The 23,686-nt window shown below is 40.2% G+C and overlaps 1 protein-coding gene across 1 annotated transcript in view; it reads right to left on the bottom strand.

The window, feature by feature from the left end:
* The window catches only part of Stk3 (serine/threonine kinase 3), a 235,904-nt gene that overhangs the window by 203,578 nt on the left and 8,640 nt on the right, over nt 1-23,686 (bottom strand). Inside the window, 4 exon segments of the mRNA XM_032914403.1 lie at nt 3,878-3,954; nt 3,956-4,005; nt 4,288-4,308; nt 6,056-6,136. Of these exon segments, the coding sequence (XP_032770294.1) occupies nt 3,878-3,954; nt 3,956-4,005; nt 4,288-4,308; nt 6,056-6,080 (173 nt within the window). The 5' untranslated portion in view covers nt 6,081-6,136.

Below are 23,686 nucleotides of genomic sequence, written 5' to 3' on the forward strand. Positions count from 1 at the left end.
ACGTGCATGAATATAAAGTTAAAAGAACTCTTTAAAATAAAAACTAAATAAACAAGAGTACCACAAATGCACTAGAAATAGGAAGGCTTATCTGGATTAAGACAAACCTGCATAATAAATCTTAAGTCCTAGTAAGTTGTCCACACAGGAACTATATGTTAGGTAATAATATAAGGCCAGGAGGCAAGGGTGATTGGATCTCTCTGAATTTGAGGCCAGCCTGGTATCCCTCCCACCATCCCACAAAAACACTGTAGTACATGGCAAGACCTAAGGACACTGAACAAAACACCACCTGAATTCACAGAATCTAACAGTCAGGGAATCAAAATCCAAGTGGACAGTACAAAAAAGTAACCCGCATAAGGGAATGGAGAAAGTGGTGGGACTTGAAGAGCACTGTGTGCTGTCCTTGGGATGCTAGACTTATCTAGTAGTACCAATCCACTTCAAGGTACTGAACAGGAAATGTGCATCCAGCTTCAGGAAGAATAGATTGGTGGAGAGAAATGAAAGAATGAAAAAAAGTAGGACATTGTTACAAAATAACCTCAGAAATCACTTCAGGGTCAAAGTAAACTGGGACCAGGGACAAAGGCTTTATTACTGCCTCTCTGTACATGTACAACTAATACCTGGGTTCCTCCCTGTCCTATATAATACTGAACTGAAATTCCTACAATATAACACTAAGGGTTAGATGTATCCAGCAATACAACGTTCTTGCTAGCAAGACCTAAATTTATCTCCTTTTCAAGAAGCAAATAAAGAATTTTGAAGTATGCCAACAGTCCCACTTTTATATAACAATAAAAAAGTAGTAAGAAGTCCAGTAGTTCCTGGATGAAGCCTCTCTAATGATAATTATGTTAGGCTCCATGTATGTGATGTGTACATATGGTTCATTTCATTCACTTTTGTTTTTTCTTGGTAATGTTTGGTTTTCTTTACCTAATAAAAAATAGCACCAGCATCAGCAAGTATCAAGTTACTGATAGTGCAGCATATCCTCCTTCCCTGTGTTCAAACTGTAGCAGCCATATTCTCACCAAGTTACCAAGGTGATATAGCAGCAAAGTCTGGGAGAAATGTGCAGTTACATACTTTGATCCGAGATTGAGGATATATTTTCCTATTACTATTTGATTTTAAATTATGGTAGAAATGTATAATATAATCTAAACATATCACATATCTAAAACATAAGTAAAATATACTGAACCAATAATGTTCCCCTAGAATTACTCAAGCACTTCATTAGCCAAAGAGTTTCTACTATATAGATGCTCCCTGACTCTACATAGGATCAGGTCTGGTAAAACCTCTATAAACTGAAAACACTGTGTTGCAAATGTGTTTTGCAAACCTAACCTGAACACCAAAGTAGCACTACAATACATTACAGGGTACTAACTGTCTATTCTCACAATCAGAAGACTGATGGACTATAGCTTACTGCTGCTACCCAGCATCACAAAACAAAAAAGTCCGGGGGGGATCAAATTTAGAATTCAAAGTAAGTTTATACTAACTTTGCCTGTGGGTTTACATGAAACTGTATGTAAGTCAAGGAGTATCTAAAAAGATTTTACACACAGCTAGGACTATGACTGCTTAGGACTTTAATACGTATCTAGGGACACCAATGTGTCCAGGACCCTTATTAAGTCCCCAACTAAGACACTGTGTGAGACAATTCTGACAAAGAATCTTCTCCTTCCTGCCTGGAGAGTGGACACTGGGATTGGCAGGAGCCGCCCTCCTGTACTGCTACTTGATAAAATGGCATGACCAAAACCACTTAGGGAAAAACAATGGCATATGGATGTGAAAGGAGTCCATCAAAGCAGACAAGGTGTGGCAGCAGGAGCAGGAAGCTCGCTGTTCACATTTCCACTGGTACACAGGACACAGGGAGAGTAGGAAACTGGGCAAGGCTATAAACCCCTCCAGACCTGTGATGCTTCCTCCAACCAAGTTCCACCTCCTACGACTCCTATAACATCTCCAAATGGAGACCTATGGAAGACAGTCCTCCTTCAAACCTCCATACCTATTATAGCCACGAAATAAATGATGTGGGTTAGTGATTAGTAAGTACAAAAAATAAGCCTGACCAAGACCAGAGGCTGCATAGAACCCTGCAGAGACCCTGAATAGAACAAACATGACCAATAAAAATAAAAAGTGAATTGAAGGATTCCTAATGAGCCCTATACACATACACTGGAGCCTGGCATAAATCATCATCAGAGAGGCTTCATCCACAAACTGAAGAACCCCAACCAGACATTAAGCAGAGCTTGAGGAATGATTATAGGAGGAAGGGAGGATTGATTATAGACAGGGGAGGAAGGATTATAGGAGTCAGAAGGTCAAGGACACCACAAGAACATGGCCCACAGAATCAACTAACCAGGGCTCATAGGGACTCATGGATACTGAGTCGCCTATCGAGGTGCTGCGCTAGGTCCTCTGCATATATGGTATGGCTGTATAGCTTGGTGTTCTTGTGGGACTTTTAACAGCAGGCACAGGGACTGTCTCTGATTCTTTTGCCTGCTTTTAGGATCCTTTTCCTCCTACTGGGTTGCCTCCTTCAGCCTTAATAGTAGGGTTTGTACCTAGTCTTATAGTATCTTGTTATGCCATTTTGGCTGATATTCCTGGGAGGCCTGCCCTTTTCTAAAGGGAAATTGAGAAGGTGGATCTGGGGGAAGAAAGGAGGTGATTAATGGGGAGAGGGACTGGAAGGAGAGGAAGGAGGAAACTGCAGGGAAGTGGAAAACAAATCCAGACATACAGACAACACTGATGATAGTGATGATGAGGAGGGAGGAAGGAGGAAGAAGAGTACATTGTTCCTACCTTCAGACCTTTCAGCAAAGGAGAACTCTATTCCCTTTGCTAGCTCACGGAGACCACATACTGCTATCTATGCCTTCTGCATCCCTCAGAACAAAGACCATTGCATATGCAAAGTCTATTGACTCTGCACAGAACCCTTTACCATCAGCCACACTTACTATCCAACCTGATTCCCTGTCAATCTCTTGACTCCAGGGGTTTCCACTACAGTAAACAAGTGAACTGTTCTTCACCCTCTCTAGATAAAACTCTTATTCTTTTATCCCTTCCATTTCTCCACCAAACTCTTCCTCAATTTCCAGACTGCCTATCATCTCTTGCTGAAAAACATTCCCCTGCCCTCTTGTTCTTGCTATCATTCCAAGTACCCACTAGTCAGTACCCACTACTCTAAGTCAGGGCTCTTTGTCCATGTTTTTTCATCCCAAGTAGTCCACAGCCCATCAAGAAGAAAAACAAAATCTTAGATTTCTCAGTATTTCTGGATCCTGATACATTATTTGCCCAATAGGAAATGCTTTGTAAGTGCTTGTTGATGAATCAGATTTACAAAAATTATTATATGCCAGATATAGAGAACATGTCTATCATGCCATCACTCAATTCAAAGGCTGAAGTAGTAAGACACAAAAATTAAGCTACAGAGGGAGTTCAACACTAGCCTTAGGCTACACAGGAAAGCCTGCACGGTAAAAAAAGAACCAAAAACATGTAATACATAATGTAAAATGAGCCACTAAATATCAAAACCTTAATATTCAACCATAAATTGTCCTGAAGAGAGACAGGCTAGTTATCTCCTTCCCTGTATATATCCTTTTATATCATTTCTTTGAATAGCTGTAAGGCCAAAGGACAAGTCTATACATTATCCTCAGGCTCTTTAGTTTTGGTCTTGCTCCCAATAAGAAGGCAGGAAAAAACAAATAGGTAACAAAAAAATCTATTTTACTATGTAACTAATGGCCATCATCAAAATGAACACAAGGAAATTAAGATATTTTCATACCTGTCACATTGTTGCATTATGGAAATTTCTTTGATTATTTCCTGAAGATCTGACTCAACAGGTACTTGCTTAATTGCAAATAACTTGACCAGATTCCTTATGTATTGCTTTAAAAACTTCCATAAGACCTTAAAAAGAAAGCCAAGATGTTTTTTTTTTTTACATCAAGCATTGTATTAAAGACTACTGAGCTTTTTTTGTATATTTTGCATACCCATTTTCTAGCTTAAATCATCATTATAATGGTCAAAAACAAAAGTAAAGGAATAATAAGTTCATGAAGGAGCGTTACTGCTTGAATTATAAACTTAAAAGTTATCAAGTAAAAACACAGTGAGTTGCTATTTTCTTATGGGAAGAAAGAAGTAGGAGGCAGAGGAGATATGAAGGAGGCCAGGAGGCTAACTTACGGTTTGTCAACTCAAATGCAGCTTAAAAAGACAGAAAAGGAAATTACAAGCATGAAAAGTAAGTTAAAGACAGTCCAAGTCTCAGGCTAAGAGGAAGACTGAATCAAGCAGAAGCCCAAGGTATCTTTCACTGTGAACCTTTTTTTTTTTTTCCTTTTTTTTTTTTATTCTTTTGGGACAGGCTCTCATGTAGCCTTAAACATACTATAATCCAAGGACAATCTTAAATTACCAAGATTGCAGATGTGCACAACACCAAACTATCATGAACCATTTAACACTAAATTAAGAAAAGTTGGCAATCCTCAACCAAAGTCTCTCAAGGCTTCTTCAAGTATCACCTTTCAAGAGAAAGACTACGCATTCATGGGTAGTCACATAAAAGGAAACAGAAGACTTAATCTCTACTCTAGCTTTTGAATGTCTATCAACTAAATACTTGTGTGTTTTACAGAGCAGAAGCAATGAAGAAAAAAGTGATCTGTAACTTAATATGTACTCCAAACCAAGTTTAAAACTACTTGGTTCTAACAGTAAACCAGGTACCCTGACAGAGTTTTACAAGCATTGAACCTTCAGAATACCTTGGATTGTGTTTCCCAATTTATAATTAGTGCACTATGTTTTGTCATTTTGTAGTTATGTCTAACTTAGCCAACTGTATCAGAAAAAGAGACTTGTAAAAATCTATCTTATAATTTGTCAAGTTTCTGTTTCTGACCATATACTTAAAAGGGAAGACTGCAAAGTACACCTCTATTTGTGTGTGAGAGAGCATAACTAAATACAACAGATACTTTATATAAGCATTCACAATCAGATTTGCTAATAACATTTAATCCTCTTCTAAGTTTTATATCTGTCCACTTCTAAAAGACAAAATCACATATCTATTTTTACTAGATTCTACTTACTCGGCAAATGACTCTCCCATCAGAGTTAGTTACTGTACTGTGTGTCCAAATGATCCAACAGGATTCCCCTTTCTATCCTTATCTCTACTTCTCTGTCCACTTGGGACCTTTTCCCTCTCATTTACCCAACAGAAGCACTGTTCCTTTTGTTTTCCTTTGATTTTTACACATATGTTTGACTCCTTCTGATAGAATTTTTAATAAAAAACATACAACTGTTTAATTTTATATAGAGCTTATGAAAGCAGATTGGCTACTTTACTTTTAATTTTCTCCGAAGAGTTAATATTTTAATGTGACATTTAGTGAGCATTATACTTCATTTTACTTTTCCCACCTTATGTTTGGAATGTTATATATTATATGTTCTTACAAATTTAATTGTTTTATACTTATTATCTACCTTTATCCATGATCAAATAATATACATTCCTCTATTATTTTGAAATGTTAACAATTCACCTGCCTATACATACTTATTTCCTCAAGATACTCAATTCAAAGCTTCTACTGGTCTTTTCCCAAATAAAATGGGTCCTAGGGTGCCAAACACACCCACAACCACTAGCCTAAGAAAGGCAAAATTGTGAAGTTTACCAATGATAATGCACAAGATGGCCAAAACTCATACAAATCACTTTACAGCACATTTCTTGCTTCAGAGAGAGAGAGAGAGAGAGAGAGAGAGAGAGAGAGAGAGAGAGATTTTTCTAAAAGATAGTGTTACTATCCATACCTATCACTAATTGTCAGATTTCATGGTATTAGTAGTACTCACTCCAGCAGAAATACCCTGGTGAGAGCCTAGACAACACTACCTTTATATAAAAGGTGTTTCCACGGTTCTTACTCACCCTTCTCCAAGCTTCTCCAAAACATCAAAGACTTCTTCAGGCTGCTTAGTCAAACTGTCTTCACTCAGCTTTTTTAGCTTACTGATAAAAGTAGAAAGAAAAATGCTCTCCTTAAAAGCTTTTTAAAAGACAATGCAATAAGCAATATAATCAGACGTTCCAAAAGCAAGTACAATGAAAGGTGCAGCCAACAGTCCCTTCCGAGGGATGTTCCTTGTGTGCCTAGCAACAGACTCCAATAGAAACCTCTTCAAAATCAGATGGTCATTCCTTTCCCTCATTCAGACAGACAAGATGGCATTTTATACATATGCAATTCATGCACTGCTTCCACTCAACAACATACAGTTGTTTATATACTGTTAATAACATATATCCCACCTAATAAAGGGAATACATTCCAAGAAATACTTTAGGTAATTTTAACACAATAAGAACACCATGGACTGTACTTTAGCAAATCAAGGATATATGGCCTATTACATGGGCCGTATACACCAATTTCTACTCTATCCATAATGAACACAACATAGGAAAATTGGGTTATCAGAGAATATGGTAGAAGATATACATGGCTTACATTTTTGCAGTAAACAGTTTCATCAGTAAGAATATACTTAGAGATAATTATTAGAACTACACTACAGTTAATACATAAGCATAGTAATTTAATATCATGGCCAAGTAGTATATACTGTACACAAGAGCATGTGTTATACTTTTATACATTTAGAGCATATTGGCTTGTTCACATAGTACCAGCATAAACACCATATGTTATACTCAAAGATCACAGTGGTTATATCACTAAATAATAGTAGAAATTTTTCGCTCTATTATAAACTTATGAGGCCAGTGTCATGCATAATTCATTATAGACCAAAACATTATGCAGCACACTGCCTTTACAAGAATATACCTACTACTGTAAAAACAAATATGCTATAATTGATACTAATATGACTAACTTAAGATCACTAAAATTGTTGATATAATTTATGTTTTTCAAATATACATGTACACAGAGAAACAGTCAATAGTCCTCTTATCGCTTAACTTACATAAAGACAAAAATATAGAAGTCTGCCTGCTACTATTGCCTTGGCGAATGAACGTGGTATCAAACTGCCTTCTAAATATTCTTAAGCCCACAGCGCAGCTGTCAGGCCTCATCAGAGAACGTCTCCTTGCAGTAGACAGTGGTTAATAAAGAGACAATAGTCAAAGTCCAGCAGATATGGTACTGGAGTGTTCTAGCCCAAATGGAACAATGCACACACACGCATGCACCACATGCCAGGTGTTCAGGGGTCTCCTAAAGAGAGACTGGAAAGAGCGTGAGCCGCAGAGGTTGGGAACAGTGCTGGAAAGCAGTGCCTTCTGGGCCTGACACGTGTGAGCACTGATGAACTCACAGTAGCTATGGTCACCTGTACTCAATTAGGCCATCAACAGTCACTGGGGGAAGAGGGAATCACACTCCTCAGTGGGGCAGCCACTGGTAAGTTGTCCGTGCTCCAGTAAATAACCTCCTATCCCTGCTCATGAAGACAACCATCTTTAGTGAGACAGATGGACAGACACACACAATAGAAGAAAGACTTGGTAAAAAAAACTAAGGGCTTCCGTGGGAGGAGGTGTGGCAGGGTGAAAAGAAATAAATTCATTTTATATGTGTGTGAAACTGTCAAAGAATGAAAAGTAAAATTTTTAAAAAATAATAAAAACAAAGATAAAAAAAAAAGGAAAACAGTGCCTTCAAAGTAACTACATGAAGGACAAAATAGGAACGACAAAAGACAGACTCAAGGAACACTGAAGCACAGAGCTGAGGAGACAGCTACAAAGAACACAGACAAGGGCCATGTCCTGACGTAACTATCTTCTGTGTATTAACTCCATGTGTTTAGTGCTGTGTTCTTTCTTACCAGTTGCCCAGCAAGTCAATCACAGCTTGTCTTGTCCTAGCTTCATGTACCTCTCCTTGTTTTGCCCCAGCCCCAGCACTTCCGACCCCAGCTCCCCGGAGGGCGAGGAAAGTAGAGACTGTCTCTATATAAGCCACGCTGTCCTGTGAGGACACTGGCAGTCCTAGGCAATGACAAGTAGTTCTCACAAGCCCTAGTTGGATGACATGTGGGCCCTGAACAACTGCTTATACAGAAGAACTCCATTTCATTACCCTCATACCTCAGGGACTATCAGCCAGTTCCCATCCTGAGAAGGGTCCACTGTTTGGCACACAGCTACTTTGAGGGCCTGAAACTCAGAACAACCAAAATCAGGGAGCCTGAGGGCACTACCACAATCTCTGGGAGACTGGCCCACAAGATGGTCACAGAAGTAGACACACTGAGAAGTTCAAACAGCAAAAGGCCACAGCAGTGAAAAGTACAGGAGGCAATGACTCTACATTGTACCAGAAGTGAACTCCATCTGCTGAGGATACCTGAAAGACCCTCATATGATGAACTACGAGTACACACACACACACACACACACACACACACACACACACACACACACACAGAGGGTATATATCATACTTGTTTACAGGTATCAAAGTATGAGTAAGTCCAGGAGCCGCTCTTCTATATTCTAATTTACATGATTTTTAAAAGAACAAAATAAGACTGAGTATGAGTACCTCGTCAGACACTAAGCACAAGAAAATAAATGCCAAGGAAACAAAGATCAACCTTAAATTCCAAATCAAGTTCAGAAGAAAAGAAAAACAGTCCTTGAAACAGCAAAGGTGAAGATAAAATGAGTAATTATCAGTCTGGCAGAAAAACAACAATCTCCATCCTAAAACGAACTTTCCACAACCTCTGCACCCCTGCACCAGGCAAGCTAAGACAAGAGGATGTAGGAGCCAATTTGCATCACACAGTAAGACCCAGTCTCAAACCGTCAAAAAGGAAAAAGAAAATAGGGGGCAGAGAGTGTGCTAAAAGACAGACAGATGGGGGCTAGGACACAGCTCAGATGTTGAGTGCTTGCAGCACAAGCCTGAGGACCACAGTTCAGATCCCCAAATCCCCACATCTATTCCTGGTTGACATGCTAAATATCTTAACTCTACCTGGAAAGAGACACTGGATCCCCAGAGCAAGCTGCTTACCAAGACTAGCCATATCAGGGCAACCTAACATATGGAAATGAGCACACATCACACTAAACATGGGAAACATGGCAGAACCCCAGAGAGACGATCACAGCTCCTAGGTTAAAGGGAGAAATCGCAAAGAAACAGCCTGGTGCTGTTCTTCCATGAACTAGAATAAAAAAAAAAATCCAAAATTAGTAAAGAAATAAAATAATAAAGGTTAAGAAAATGAAAGAAACAAAAAATATAAAACGATGAACTAAGAGATTTCCAAAAAAGATAAACCAAAATAGATGAAAAGGGGTAGAGAATCACTAACTAAAACCAAGGGCTGAAGATGAAACACGACAGCTTACATCACAGAACTCAATAGAAAGAGCTACAAGCGCCTGTGCGTGAAGGCCGACATGAGCTGAGCATGTCAGAGCATGGGCACCAAATACTGGTGAGGGGAATTGGGGAGTGAATGGTATTTTCAGTAGACATGCCTAGGTCCATAGCACTGACTGACCCCAAAGACCACATGAAAGTCTACGGTCCGTGCTCCCGCAGACTGTGAAGGACAAAGAAGCTACTTTCACAGTGGTATTGATGACTGCAGGCTTACAGTTGAAGAGGGACACAGAGGTTTTTATGATAACCACCATATCCAACCCCATCCCCCAAAAAGGTAACAGCCTAGACAGGATGGCATTGAAGAGAACTCTTAAAAACTGTGTTAAGGATGCTGAAGTGCAGCTCTCCACAGCTGATGACTTCCGTAGGGGATACAGTGGCGAAGGATTCAGTTTTCTTTACATGGATGGGCACTGGGAGCCTGACCATGCTCCAGTGAGTGTATGGTCAACACAGGTGGCACTGGTCACAAGGGGAGACAGACCCAGGAGGACTGGGAGTGACCAGGGTGCATAATGTGAAATTGCCAAATTAATAAAAATATGTTGAAAATGTTTCCAGAAGGAATAAAAGCCCCTAACCTAGATAATGACAGCTAGATTATATTGTGTGAGTTGTACACAATTTTGTCACTTAGGGCTCTCAGTTACATTCTGTCATAAATAAACTTAATACCATAAAAATAAATGCTATAAAATGATTAAAATTAGAAATTCTGTGACATAATTTCAGAAAGACATAAATAAGTATAAACATATAGGTACATCAAAAGCACATATTAGAACTACCTACTTTTATCTACAATTTAACTGAAAGAGAAGCCACAGATGTGAATTACATCCAAAATATATAAAGAACCTTATAAATGCTTAATATGCATATAAAAAGACATTTACCAGCAATCATCAGAAAGTAAGTGTTAAGATGCAATAAGAAACACTAAACACAAACATGGTTAAATAAAAAGTCATTATTTATAACAAGTATTAGCAAGGACATGAATAAGGAGAAACGTGGCTGGGAGAAATGAAAAATTAACTTGTTCCCTTAGAAAACAGCTTAGTTCTCAACATGCTAGACACATTTATACCCATGGCTACGCAATCCTGCTCCTAGACACTTGCCTAAAACAAAATGAAAATATCTCTACCCAAGATGCAAATGTTTGCAGTAACTTCATTCATAACCACCCAAAACTGAAAAAATTACAGGTGCCTACCACTAGTAAGTGAATAATGGGAAATCCTATCAATAGAATTCTACTGGAAAAAAAAATACAAACTATTGATATATTCAGATCCTGGCAAACTGTTCATCTAAAAAAAAGTCTACATTTAATGGTGAAAAATTACTGATGATAAAAGAAAGAAACACTAATGATGATAAGAGAACAAGCTGGTGAGCTGGTGCAGGTGGGGACTCGACCATAGCTTCCGACAGAGGAAGGGGAGTGACAGGACGCTCCTGTCTGCTCAAAGCCTAGTGCTGTGGAGAGAGGAGTTTGACAAGGGATACAAAGCAAAGCAAACTTACCCAAAAGTACTGTGGATGCTCAAGCAAGTGCAGCACTATTTGAGATAACCTAGTAAATACAGGAAAAGCTGGAAATACAGAGCACAAGAAGATAATGACGCACACCCCTGAGAAAGAGGACAGGAAGAGAATCCAGGGCTTGCGGTAGACCTCAAAGGTGCTGAGGACATCACTCCCAAAACAGGAGAATAGAGCAGCATGGGTCACAAACTTGGTTCCACACTTGTAGAAGAAATGGAGGATATTCTCATATATTTGTTTTAATTTGCTTTATGAAGTGAAAGGGTGATTAACCTGCTGTGATTCTGTAAGTTAAGTTTGACATTTTACTACCCTAGTATGTCCTAATCTATGGATACGTGACTCTTTTGGCCCCGTGTTGGAGTTTTTAAAAAAAGCACAAGTTTAAAGCAGCCACCTTTGTACATGTTACAGTCTTCACATCGCTCAGAAGCCTGAAGGTCGGCAAGGAGACACACAACAGAGCTAGTGGCCAGATTAGAATTTATCAGGCAGAGGCCTAGAAAAACAAGGTAAGGGATTTCAGACTAGGCAGAAACAGAAATGGAGAGGCTGGTGCACAGAGAGGAAAAATGAAACTGAAAGATGTTACAAACCAGAAAAGGGTATTCCTCAAACTTTAAAAAGACTGACAACTGTGCACGGAATCAAAAATGTTTCATGTCCTTCATGGCCAAACCAAAAAAAGGGGAGGCTGTCAGAATGAACTGTGTACATGATGTCATGAAGACAGCATGTGATAGGAGCAAATCTCCTTAATATTAAGCCAAAGAGTAATCTAGCCACTCTGTAATTCCTTGGGAGTTGAAAAGCTTCCTTCAAAACAGGCCCATAATCTGGCCCACCTTAAACAAACAAGTCATAGATCCCTCAGATGAAGATAGTAAACATTTTCTCTTAGTCCACACGTCTGATTTTCTCAACATATGGAACTAAAATGTTACTAATTAACTTAAACAAAGACAGTATCTCTGGAACATTTGTCAAGTAAAAACACATGACATGTTGGTAAGCAATTCATGTTTTCTACCAGTTTATTATTATTCCCTCTCTTTGGGATTTTAAATGAAAATTGATCTTTTCATTTATGGCCTAGTTCAAAATAATTTTTGAACTGTCTGCTTTCAAACCTTTATAGCTAAAAAGAGAGTTCTCAGATTGAGAAATCAATCTAAGACTGGAAATACAGCTTAGCCACACAATGTTTTATGTGCTTTACATGCATGAAGTCCTATGTCCCATCTCAACATCGCCACACACACACACACACACACACACACACACACCACAAAGTACTTTTCTACTTTACTGATATGACAAACACAGTATTAACATAGTTTTATCTGTCTAAGACACTATTAGGTTAACTCCTCTGAAATATAAAAATTTTCATACAGATCTTTCATTTGTTTGATTAGAGTTACACCAAGATAATTTATTTTATGGCTATTGTAAAGGGTGTTGTTTCCCTAATTTCTTTCTCGGCCCCTTTATCGTTTACGTAAAGGCAGGCTCCTTATTTCTTTCAGTTAATTTTGTATTCAGCCACTTTGCTGAAGGTGTTTATCATCCATAGAAGTTCTCTGGTAAAATTTTTGGGGTCACTTATGTATACTATCATATCATCATCAAATAGAGATACTTTGACTCCTTCCTTTACAATTTGTATCCCCTTGTTGTCTTATTGCTCTGCTAGAACTTCAAGTATTATACTGAATAGATAGGAAGAGAGTGGGCAGCCTTATCTTGTTTTAGTAGAAAGGCTTTAAGTTTCTATCAAAGATTCAAAAACTACACTATTGACTTTAAAGTGGAAACTCTTCCACATACTACAGATTCTATGGAGAATTCAATGGAGAAGTTACCCATGATGTATTTTTCTAATAGAATGTCAGACGTAGGCCTTACATGCTTAAGGCAAGCCTAGAATTGCCTTTTTAAAAGCAATTAAGAGGGTTGGGGATTTAGCTCAGTGGTAGAGCACTTGCCTAGCAAGCGCAAGGCCCTGGGTTCAGTCCCCAGCTCCGAAAAAAATAAATAAATAAATAAATAAATAAATAAATAAAAGCAATTAAGAGGCTAGTACAATCTGCTTTTCTCATTGCTGCATCTGAGTATGGCTTCCCAGTCAATAAAGAAAGATGTTGAAAATGAACAGCCAACATTACTTAATAAAAACACTGGACCTGCTATTATTCGTAGTGACAAAGGCTTATAATCCTATTTGGGAGGCTGAAATAGAGAACCACAGGTTTAAAGGCAATCTAAACTGAAGAATAACTTCAAGAGAAGCCCAAGCAAATCAGTGAGACCCTGTCCCAAAGCAAAACTTGAGAGGACCACGGACATCATTCAGAGATAAAGCGCTTGCCTGGTACACAAGGCCCTAGATTCAATTCCTGGTGCAGGGTTGGGAGTGGGGAAGGGAAGAGTAGAGGAGGTGAACCTATAGCAGGTGACACCTGAGGCATGAGAGCCACCTCCTTCGTGAGTGGGATTAAGACCCCACACAAGGTTTCACAGAGCTCTCTGCTCTCTGCCCTATGGGGATAGCCTAGCTCCTCCCCAGAGGATGCAGGAACAGGATGCCAGTTTAGAAACAAACAATAGCCCTACTGCATAGTAGAAGCTCAACCTTTGACATTCCCGCCTTTGCAACTGTGAGGAAAACAAGCTGCTGTCCTTTATAAATTATGAAGTCTATAATGCTGTGTGTTATAGTAGCACAAAGAGACCTGACATTTCCCCATATCTTCAAGTAGAAAAAAACACGTCCTCTATACTAAATTACCTCTACATACTGAATCAAACTATAAAAGCAGCCCTCCCATACTATTAAACACTAAAATTTTCTTACTCTCTCTTCCAATGACATCCAAATTCTCCAATAATTCAACTTTTAAATGCCACATACTGCACCATGCTCTCTAAAACACATCTTTGGCTTTATAAAAACACATTTTGGTGCCATGACAGATTCACAAACTCGCAGGCTCACATTTCCTGCACTGCTACCACATGGACTTTCCAACTGTGGGATCGCTACACCTATCCATCCAAACACGGCGAATTGGTAAGTCCTGACCCCACTAGTCAACCCCACTTTACTAGAGTAAAGGACCCTGGTCCCAAGGAAGGGCTGTTGAGTTCACAGCCACACTCTGGTGTCTGTGGACATGGAGGTTTTAACAGTCATGACTGGCCCTCCTCACTGACCCTTTGTCTTAGGACCCCTTCTCTTGGGTGAGCTCCCTTTCTCTCCTCCAGAGGGTTTCTTTCTCTCACTGCTGGAAAATCCTAAGCCTAGGTAAACTGTTCTGATGCTCAGGTGCTGGCCCGGAGCTCAGCCCTTAGCTCACCTCAAGACAACCTGGTGATCTGGGCTGGCTGCCCAAGTTCCTAGTTATGTTATTTATCCTCAAATTGATAATTTCTAATCTCACTCAAAAGGAATGTCTTCTCTGCTACTTCCCAGCTCCCTACTGGGACACCTCCTGGTCTTAAAGGCTTCCAAATTCTCAGGCTAAATTCAGTCCCAATACTCACTGGTTAATAACTCTAAATGGCCACTTAACAGCATTTTGAAAAAAAAAAAAAAAAAAAAAGAAAACCTTTTACAGCTGTTGCCGTCAATCCAGAAAAAAGGAAGGTTTTCCCTGTAAGCTTTTCCCAACCTCCACTCCCAGCTGCTTTATCCCTCCGCTCTCAGTTCCTATTCTTTTAACAGCACTCTCTATACTTTATTTTAGACTTAACTCACTATCTCGCTCCCTGCTTACCCTGGTGGTGGGACAGTATGGTGCAGGAGCAGAGTTGCTGGGAGGGAGGAAGCCACAGCCACTGGCACCACCACCTCATAGGCTAGCCGGCTCTCCACCTACTCTGCATGGCAGAGGCTGCCTGCAGTGACAGGGAGACATCTCCTCACATGTACACGATGCCCTGTCCACCAGACAAAATGTGAATAGTCTATTTGTTTCTGTTTATTTGTCACTGTTGATTCATAGCCACGCTTCTAAATACCATTCCATTCTAAGGTATAACACGCGTGACTTTCCACCATAGGCAGAGCTGGAGTTTCAGCGCCATCTTGGTTGAAGGCAATCTCATGACTATCTGCCATCTTTGTTATGGGCAGTCTCCACTGACTGCCATCTTTAGGAGAACAAGACTTCAAAGGTCTCCAAAGACACTTTTCAATGAAGATAAGGTTTTCATGATTTCTATGCTGCCTTTACAGTAAATAATAATTTTAATATTAATTTAAAGGTTTACAACAAATAAAGATCACTGCATTAAAGATATGTTTAGCCTTGTTTTTGCTACTGTCATTACTATAAGTTACAATATACCTTCTTTGCTAAATACAATCTAGACAAAATAATTAAAAATGAACACGAATTGTCTAACTCAGATAAATTTAATAGAAATTAGCTCTCAATCTTGTCAGAAATCTGCTAAGTATAACGTTAAATGTTTAAGGTTATTAAGACAAAGCCTCCCAAATCCTAACAGTGATCACCCAAGGTCTCCAAAAAAGATATGAGCACAGCAAAAAAGAATTCTACCAGGATTGAGGGATGATAACCACTGAGACACACTGCTCCATTGCCTTGCTGCTGCCAGGGCTCAGCCTGCACTGTGGGCAGACAGAGGACACCCAGAGAGTTAGACGTCTCATATCGCTTAGATGATGTGGGCCATTTCTCCCACACTCCTCCCTCCCCCACAGGAAAAAGCTTCTCATCTCTGGGCCTGATGGCCAAACTACCTCTGCCTAAGTTACGATGGAGACCACAGGGTCCTGGAAACTGTTCAGGTAGTGGACCGTAGACCAACCTCTGTCATTTTAATTAATATATAAAATTTAGATCATAATTTCTTCTTCCCAGGTTTCTGATAACATTGACAGCTAATCTTACTACAGCTTGACAGCTAGAAAACAGACAACTAGCTCTTTATCCCAAGGTAATCCACCACTGGACTAGCTCATTAGTCAATGTGTTAACTAATTAAGACCACCAGATCATTTATCAAAAAGACAGGCAGGGGGCTGGAGAGATGGCTCAGTGGTTAAGAGCACTGACTGCTCTTCCAGAGGTTCTGAGTTCAAATCTCAACAACCACATGGTGGCTCACAGCCATTTGTAATGGGATCTGTTGCCCTCTTCTGGTGTGTGTGAAGACAGCTACAGTGTACTCATATACATAAAATAAATACATCTAAAAAAAAGTATAATAGTGGTTCTTTAAAAAAAAAAAAAAAAAGTCAGGCAGATTTGCCTTGCTCACAGGCTTCAAGATAAAAGACACACAAGTTCAGATGTAACCTTTCTTCTGCTACTTCCACGTCTGAACTCAGTTTCCAGTGAATAACTGCTTCATATTTCTTCCCCTTATGCCACGTCCTAACATTAACCAATATATTTCTTATAAATTAGCCTAACTCTAATAAAACATTCCACTATCCAGTCCACTGCCCAACACATGAAAAGAATAAATAGTGCATAATTTCACTCAAATAAAAACCTAAAATATTAATTCTGGGTCAATTTGCCTTGAGAAACTCTGTTTCAACAACGCATTTCCACTAGCAGGGGCAAGTATTACAGCATTCTAAAAACTTGTAGGTCTCCTACTTTCCGAGTTTGGTCTTGGGGTTGTTGGGGTTGTTTGGGTCTTTGTTTTGTTTTGTTTACTTCCTGAATGAGTGTTTCACATGCATTATGTACAAGTGCCACATGAATGCCTGATGCTCTCTGAGGCCAAAAGATGCTGTTAGATCCCCTGGGACTCAAGTTATAGTCATGAGCTGCTATTTAGGTATTGAAAACCAAACCAGGTCCTCTACAAGAACAGCAAATGAGCCATCTTTCCACCCAAGGTTCCAAGTCCCTCAGTAAAGAAGCTGAGTAAGACCTCAGAGGATGGACAGACCTCCCTTGCTAATGGATCAGTAGGACTAATATAGTGAAAATGGCCATCTATAAAGCAATCTATAGATTCAATGCAATCCCCATAAAAATTCCAGCATAATTCCTCACAGATCTTGAAAGAACAATTCTCAACTTCATATGGAGAAACAAAAAACACAGGATAGTACAAATGATACTGAACAGGAAAAGAACTTCTGGAGGTATCACCGTCCTGTACTACAGAGCAAGAATAATGAAAACTGCATGATATTGGTATAGAAACAGAGAAGCAGATCGATGAAATCAAATCAAAGACCCCGAAATAAATCCACACACCTATGGATACTTGATTTTTGACAAATAAGCAAAAACTATACAATAGGGAAAGCGTCTTCAACAAATGGTGCTGGTCTAACTGGATGTCTGCATGTAGAATGCCAATAGATCTATCACCCTGCACAAAACTAAAGTTGAAATGGATCAAAGACCACAATGTAAAACCAGACACACTAAATCTATAGAAGAGAAAGTAGAAAATACCCTTGAACTCAGTAGCACAGCAGAAAATTTCCTGAACAGAATACCAATGGCTCAGGCACTAAGGTCAAAAATAAATAAATGGGACCTCATGAAACTAAAAAGCATCTATAAGACAAAAGCTACTGTCAATAGGACAAAATGTCAGCCTACAGATTGAGAAAAGACCTTCACTGACCCTACATCTGACAGAGGGCTAATATCCAAATATATAAAGAATTCAAGAAGTTAGGCTCCAAAGAAAACCAAATAATCCAATCATAAATGGGGCACAGAGCTAAACAGAATTCTCAACAGGGGAATCTCAAATGGCTGAGAAACACTTAAAGAAATGTTCAACATCCTTAAACATCAGGGAAATTTAAATCAAAACGCCCATGAGACTCCACCTTACACTAATCAGAATGGCTAAGACCAAAAACTCAAGTGAAGCAGATGCTGGCAAAGATGTGTAAAAGGGGGAACACTCTTCCATTGCTGGTGGGATTCCAAACTTGTACAATCACTCTAGAAACCACTATGGTGGTTTCTTAGAAAAATGGAAATAGTTTTACCTAAGACTCAGCTACACCACTCTTGGGCATATACCCAAAGGATGTCCCACCATACACAGGGGCACATGCTCCATTATGTTCATAACAGCCTTATAAATAATAGCCATAAATTGGAAGCAAGTCTCTCAACCAAAGAATGGCTAGAGGAAATGTGGTACACTTACATAATGGAATACTACTCAGCTATTAAAAACAAAGACATGAACTTCACAGGCAAATTAATGGAACTAGAAAATAATCACCCTGGGTGAGGTAACCCAAACCATAAAAGGCATGCATGGTACGTACTCATTGATAAGTGGATGTTAGCCAAAAAGTTCAAAATACCCATGATACACCCCATTGACCCAAAGAAGTTAAACAAGAAGGAAGGCCCAAATGAGAATGCTTGAATTCCACTTAGGGGGAACAAAAGTGAGAGGAACTTGCGTGGGAGAGAGGAGGGCAATGGGAATAGGGAGGCAGGATCAGGCATGGGGAGAGACAGGAGAGAGGTCCAGATGGCTAGGAAAATGAATGGAAATATGCAACTACCAGGGGTGAGGGTGGGGGAAGTCCCAGAGACCTAGGATGAGAGAAGCTCCCAGGAGTTAATGCAGGTGACCTTAGCCAAAATGTCCAACAGTTGAAGAGACCACTCCGGTAGCCAGACAGGACCCCCAGTGGAGGGATGGGGTTACCAACCCACCTACAAAAACTCTGACCCAAAATTGGTCCTGTCTAAAAGAAATGCAGGGATAACAATGATGGAGCAGAGATGGAAGGAATGGCCAACCAGGGACCAGCCCAACTTAAGACCCATTTCCCAGGAGCACACTATTAATGATGCCATGTTGTGCTTGCAGACAGAAGCCTAGCATAGCAGCCCTCTGAGAGGCTCCACTCAGAAGCTGAGACAAATGCAGACACCCACAGCCAACACTGGACAGAGGCCAGGGACCCCTGTGGAAGAGTTAGGGGGAAGAATTACAGCCCCTTAAAGGGACTGAGGACCAACCAACGACGCCAACTAATCAGGACCCCTGGGAGCTCCTAGAGCTTGAGCCACCAACCAAAAAGCATACATAGGCTAGTCTGAGGCCCAGGCACATAAGTAGCAGACTCGTCTGGCCTCAGTACTGGAACTAAGCCCTACCTGCCTCTGATGCTTCCCAGCATCTGCTGTTCCAATAGTGGACACAACCTGATGCCTCATGTGCATTCACCTTGGAAAATGTATTAACTATGGGTAATAAGTTAAATGTTGTCACTACAATGTGCCTAGATCCCCTAAGAAAACAGATACAATAGAAGAACTTCTTAGTTACATAAAAGTGTCGTTTTCACTTTCGTCTCTGTTTTTCTACTTCCTCTCAGATTGGGCTCTTTGCCCAAACTTTCTATAAAATTATATTTTCCTGGCAAGGAAATCAAAGGGAAAAGATGAGATTCTTCTCAATCCTTGCCCCCTAAGCTCTGGTTTGTTTTCTAAGAATATCTATGTTCCATCAAGTAGAAAGTGACATTACTCCTTATAATTTCTTGTAAGAAACTTACGTACAGTTAGATACTCCCTGTCCCTGAGGCATTTTATTGCAGTCAATTTCTTAATAACTGACTTTTTCAAAATCTGTAAGTTGAAAAAAATATAGACAAAACAACAGATTTGAAAATGCCTGAACATATTCACGTCCACAAACATAAAAACCCAGGTGGGTGTGGTGATACACCCTCTTAAGTCCAGCACAGAAGGTCATCCTCACTACACAGCAAGTTCAAGGCCAGCCTGGGTTACCAGATCCTATCTGGGGGGTTGTGGGAGTATGGGTACTTCTACACGAAACACACACCAGGGTCTACCTGTGGATCTACCATAGCGGGAAGGAACACTGCACCAAGACACTCCCTACACTTCAAACTGGATCAACTCATACTTATTGCTGGTCACTTACTTTCCCCAAACCTCGAGTATTCCTTAACTGAAATAAGGCCTAATCAGCCCTCTAACAGAGCCTTCACACCAAGCCAAGTTCACACTGGACAACAGCAAAGCTTCTGAATCCTTCGACTGTATCTGACTCAGTGCCGTGCACCGGCACTCACCTGCAGGCACGGGAGCTGTGTAGGCAACTGCTACTGTCTTCAGTCTACACTGCTCTGCTCTGCTTGACCCCCAGTGCAGCTCAACTGCATGGCAGCAGCACACAGATTATTTCTCTCATTCCACAGGGATTCCAATTCCTTCCCATCTTTTTTTGAATTTCTTGGAATCATGATTACAAATTTTGTTCAAAGCAATGACATCTCTTCACTCTGTAATCCGAACTGTATGGGCTGTTGATGTAGGCACTCTAAAGTTGTCCTTTACATTTTCTGTGTGCACAAATACACTTTTATATACAGAAGACAAGACAAGCAAAAAGTCTATTCAAAACTTACAGCCTGAAATCTGGCCTTACCAAGTACTGCTGGTTTGGACTCTCATATTTTTCTAGATCTTTTTCACTTATAAGTAGTTACCGAAAAGCACTAAAAAATGAGGAACTGGGAGTTCAGATCCGAGTAGACAGAACATGAAGTGAAAGTCTACAGTCTTTTATGTATCATTTGATCCATACATACCCAACTTCTGACTGAAACTTAGGAGATACATGAAATAGAAAGGAGCTCTGCCTTAACTGATGCTCTACCACTGTGAAGAGACACCATGACCACAGTCCAGTCACCATGGCGGGAAGCAAGGCAGTGCATAAGCAGACATGGGGCTGCAGCAGGAGCTGAGAGGTCTACATCTAGATCCACAAGCAGCAGGAAGAGAAAGCCACACTGGGCCTGGCTTGAGCTTTTTTTTTTTTTTTTTTTTAAGATTTATTTATTTATTCTATATAAATACCCTGCAGCTGTCGTCAGACACACCAGAAGAGGGTATCAGATCTCATTACAGATGGTTGTGAGCCACTATGTGGTTGCTGGGAATTGAACTCAGGACCTCTGGAAGAGCAGTCAGTGCTCTAAACCACTGACCCACCTCTCCAGCCCATGGCTTGAGCTTTTGAAACACCAAATCCAACCCCTGATAATACATTACCTCCAAAAAATTGCACACCTATTCCAAAAAGGACACACCTCCTAATAACACTACTCCCTAATGACCAAGCATTCAAATATATGAGCCTATGGAAGTCAATCCTATTCAAACCATGAGTTCAAATTTGATAGTGCCATCATACTTTAACAGAATGAACCAGAGTTTGGAAGAATTAATGGGTTCTTCTGCCTTCAATTAGTGCCAGGATGAGGGTTTTAATATATCATTTCTCACCAAAAGAAACAAGAGCTTTCTGGAGAAATGGTTAAATCCAAGTCTGGAAGAGGAAATGTACTAAACAAGCCCCAAGTGTTTTGTCACAGCTGACAAGAAAATAATCAAAGACCAGCAAGGCTATCTTCTCTCCTAAAATGACTGACAACAGACAGAACAATTTGAGCTTAAGGACAATCTAACTGTAGTAGATAAAAATCCATCTCCCCTCAATGGCACTTAAAAGAATGTGCCCCTTGTGAAGAAAGAAAAGAACCAACTCGTTACCCTAAACACTGGCAAGTACTTGTCCTGTGATCTTTTATTAATGATACCACTGGGAATCAAACAGAAAGTGAGAGGAAGTGGTTTATAAATACAATCCAAGTAACACATGAAATCAAAATGATCCACACAGATCTCCACCATTTCGCAACACCAAATAAGTTAAAAGAAATAAGCACTAACCATTAGCAGATGCTGCTCCCTGCTCCCCCCAAATGGGAGATAATTAAACTCTGAGAGATTCATAAGATCTTGCCAACCCCACCTGTAACAATGCCTAAGGGATCCAACTTGAACCTGATCTGTCTCTGGATCCAGCTGCCCATTTGCTCAACTACCCAGCACAAAGAAGTAGGTCGGACTGAACTCTGAGTAAGCGAGCAGGAAAATACAGATTGTGAGAACCTACAGCTCCAACAACCTGGGTTCTCAATGGAAAGGACAAGGGCCAGAAGACAAACAGGTTAAAAGTGGCAGCCCCCATCATAACTACAGGTTATTACTGAGAATGCCAAGATAATGGTTACTCTGTGGAGAAAATGCTTCTGCCTGGTTATTACAAACACATCGGTCTTAGAATAGTTCCCCAAGCAGTATGTGTATGTGTTGCACTGGTTTTGATAGTACAACATCTAAATATCTGACAAAACCTGAAACAAGTTAGGTGTGCTTCTATGCTCTAAGCTGATTACAGCCACAAGTAAAGGAATGACTCTAACACCCATCTCTTCCTCTTCATGTGCTTCCTCTTCAAGAGAACCACCTAACCTCACACTTGAGACCACTACGAATCATTTTTCTGTCAGACAGAGATTTTCCAAGACAGAGATTACAGTCAAACCTGTTCCTCTTTCAGTCGCCCAACCCCCAAGCCCAGATGCTAAGTTGCTCAAGCACAGAGGAGTCGGGGCGAATTCCTTCTTCATTCACTACCTGTGGGCTATCAGTGAGTACTCCATTCTTAAATTCAAAATACAGCTTTTATCTGTCCACTTCTCTTCCTCTCCACTGAATGCACCAGCTTTATAGATTATTGTAAGAGCCTCCTATTTCTCTATGTGTGCATTGTATTCATACTGTATGTTTTATGAGTGTTTTGCTTACACGTGTGTGTGTGTGTGTGTGTGTGTGTGTGTGTGTGTGTAGTCAGATGCCACAGAAGTGGAGTTTCTGACAGTTGTGAGCTGTAAGTAGCAGGAACCAAGCCCAGGTTCTCTGCAAGAACTGTAAGGTTTAAGTGCTGAGGCAGCTCTCAAGCTCTCAAGCTCTCTGCTTTACCATAAACTCCTCATCATCTACCCAGAGTAAACATAATGGCCTCTTTAAAGTATAAGTTGCTTCTTTTAACCTCTTTAATGACAGCCCACAACACTCCAGCCTCACTGCAATCCCTCCCATCACTGACATCACTGACTCTCTGACGTCATCTCCAACCATTTCTTCCATGCTCCTCCCCAGCCGTCATTGTCTTATGTAGTTTCTCCTTCAGCCATTCTCACAGTCTTCTGAGGGCTCAATCACTTTCTGTGCCACCATTACCACCCTCCATTGAATTGCTCAGTGTCATGTTGGAGTCTAAACCCCCATCAGGGACCCTCCTCCCAGTTCCCTATTAAGGTTCTACCACTTGTCTGAGCTATGCCCAACTCGGGAAGCTCACGCTGCACTGGAGGAGATGTGAAATGCAGGCAAGCTCCCCATCTGCTTCACTTGCCAATATACTCAGCAGCGGGGCCTGGGAAGCAATCGATAAATAATTACTTAATATATAAATAAGCAAGCATGTGAATGAGCCCACTCTGAAACCATGAGTAGTGACCACTAAGAAAACCAGTTTTCATAAGAAACAGGAGAAAGAGTAAACAACATATTATGTGGCTCAAGAGAGCAAGAATTCAGGAAATTTTGTCTATTATCTTCAGTTTATGCCTTCTCAATATATAATTAGTCAATTAAGTTTAATAAGTTCGACTTGCATTCCTTCCTAATTCTAGCGTGTGC

Source organism: Rattus rattus, chromosome 1, assembly GCF_011064425.1.
Source record: "Rattus rattus isolate New Zealand chromosome 1, Rrattus_CSIRO_v1, whole genome shotgun sequence".
Lineage (NCBI taxonomy): Eukaryota > Metazoa > Chordata > Mammalia > Rodentia > Muridae > Rattus > Rattus rattus.